The following is a 1902-nucleotide window of genomic DNA, read 5'->3' on the forward strand; positions in this document are numbered from 1 at the left end:
TCTAATAAACAATTTCTTCTTTGGACTAGATTTGGCAGAATCTGGCGAGGCAAGGTGCACAGACTAAATTAGCATTAGCTTGTTTCTTGATAAGCGTGGACAGAAGCTGCAAACTCCTTATGCAAGTGAGAAACAATAAAGATAAGATACCGTTCGATCTTCTGGAAGACAAGCAACAAATTGCTCTACTCGCTTATTTTCTAGGATTTTACAAAGACCCAAGTTACAGCAAGCAATTAGGGTAAGACGACAAGAATACGAGTGTTTTAAATGTTCCACAAGCCCAATTTTCGAAATGTAAAAGAGGATGTTAAAAAAAGCCAATTTTGGTTCAAAAAGGTGTAAATAAAAACAATAGTGTAAGCGATATTATTATACTCAACCATCGCGCCCTAAGACAGCGTAACCGGCATGTCCCTAGATAGCGCTAGATAGCTCGACCAATAACGATAGCGGTGGCGCTGGCTTAGAGCGGCAACGCGCGAGAGAAGACAGACGATTGTAACGGATCTGCAGTCGAGGTGTGCGTGTTCTGCTTCCCTCGAATAAAGTCTTAATTTGTGATACGCACCGTCAGTCTTTCTACCCTCCCTTACAATAGTGTTTTTTTATAGGTTTTGATCTCCTGAATACGATAGAACTATTAAAAAGTTTGTAATGCTTGGGGAACACCTTGAAAATTGAGCATAAACACAACTTTTTACTAAATATGTTGTGTTTATGCTCAATTTTCAAGGTGTTCCCCAAGCACTACGAACTTTTTAATAGTTCTATCGTATTCAGGAGATCAAAATATATATAAAAAAACTATTGTTTTTACTTACATTTTTAAGGGCCAAAATCGGCTTAACATCCTTCTTTGGAACACGAAATTAAATTGATTTACATTTTAAAAGTTGGTGTAACGCTTCCAAAATTATTTAATTGATAATGACGATTTAAAGTATAATTCGTTTTGCAGAATAGAGAATAGTCTATCGATTGGTTACGTAGAGCCATCTACGTATCAGATAGATAATATATCGGAATCAGAAGGATTGCACGGCGCGAAGAAAAATGTAGACTCCGATGATGTTGCGGAATATCGGGATTGCTCTGGGATTGTAGCGGACACAAAGCAGGAGGATCAAATTGATCCCAGCAATAGTACCACACTCGTTGGTTGCGGCCATACCGTTATCGACACGCAAACGGTTCAAGGTACAAAATTATACTAATCGTCTGTAAATGATCTAAATTGAGCACGAAGTCTTAGCGAATTAAGCGTTTGTTGCACCAGCGAGATATTCTGCGTAACTAATTATATAAATATAAAAAGTCCCGTAGAAATCGAACGCGAATGTTTTACATAATTTTTGTATATTTTTCTAGATGGTCAACTGACGGCAGACGAGATCTCCAATCCGGATAAATCGAAGGATATATTGTTGAAGGGCAAATGGAAGAAGAAGATCAGTGACAGTGAGAAAGAGAAGAACGAAGATATAGAGCCACTTACGCTCCAGATGTTACGTTATTTAGGAACTAAAATCACGGATTTTGAGAAAGAGATTATATGCAACATCTGCGTGGAACGTCGTCGTATCGTTGTCTTTCTATGCGGACATGGCGCGTGCGAGCACTGCACCGCTTTGCTAAAGATCTGTCACATATGTCACAAGACGATCACAAAAAAGATCAATTTGTATTAGACTATCCGATCAATGATCACACTGGAACGTTAATTACTACGCGGTGCGCGCGTGTATACCCGAGGAATAGAAGTCAAAATAATATCAAAATGATGTCAAAGTATAATCAAATTTTAGTTTGTCAAAATGACGTCAAATTGCATAAATTTTTTATGTTTTCTTAATCATTTCAGTTTTGTTATTAAAATATATTTATTTTAAATAAAATAAA

At 37.1% G+C, this 1902-nt stretch overlaps 1 protein-coding gene across 1 annotated transcript; it reads left to right on the forward strand.

Annotated features, from left to right (window-relative positions):
- Positions 1 to 35: 35 nt before the first annotated feature.
- Positions 36 to 1808, forward strand: LOC105462235 (E3 ubiquitin-protein ligase mib1-like). Its single transcript, XM_011708757.1, has 3 exons — positions 36 to 241; positions 962 to 1200; positions 1372 to 1808. Exons 1-3 carry the CDS (start codon positions 120 to 122, stop codon positions 1689 to 1691), a joined length of 681 nt encoding a protein of 226 aa, XP_011707059.1. The 5' UTR covers positions 36 to 119; the 3' UTR covers positions 1692 to 1808.
- Positions 1809 to 1902: the final 94 nt, after the last annotated feature.

This window comes from Wasmannia auropunctata, unplaced genomic scaffold, assembly GCF_000956235.1.
Source record: "Wasmannia auropunctata unplaced genomic scaffold, wasmannia.A_1.0 LD267505.1, whole genome shotgun sequence".
NCBI classification, from domain to species: Eukaryota; Metazoa; Arthropoda; class Insecta; order Hymenoptera; family Formicidae; genus Wasmannia; species Wasmannia auropunctata.

Excerpts from the sequence above, each read along its gene's own strand:
- LOC105462235 (XM_011708757.1), top strand. The coding sequence starts at position 120 with ATGCAAGTGAGAAACAATAAAGATAAGATACCGTTCGATCTTCTGGAA. Across the intron at positions 242-961 it reads AGTTACAGCAAGCAATTAGG|AATAGAGAATAGTCTATCGA; the intron begins GTAAGACGACAA and ends TTCGTTTTGCAG. Across the intron at positions 1,201-1,371 it reads CGACACGCAAACGGTTCAAG|ATGGTCAACTGACGGCAGAC; the intron begins GTACAAAATTAT and ends ATATTTTTCTAG.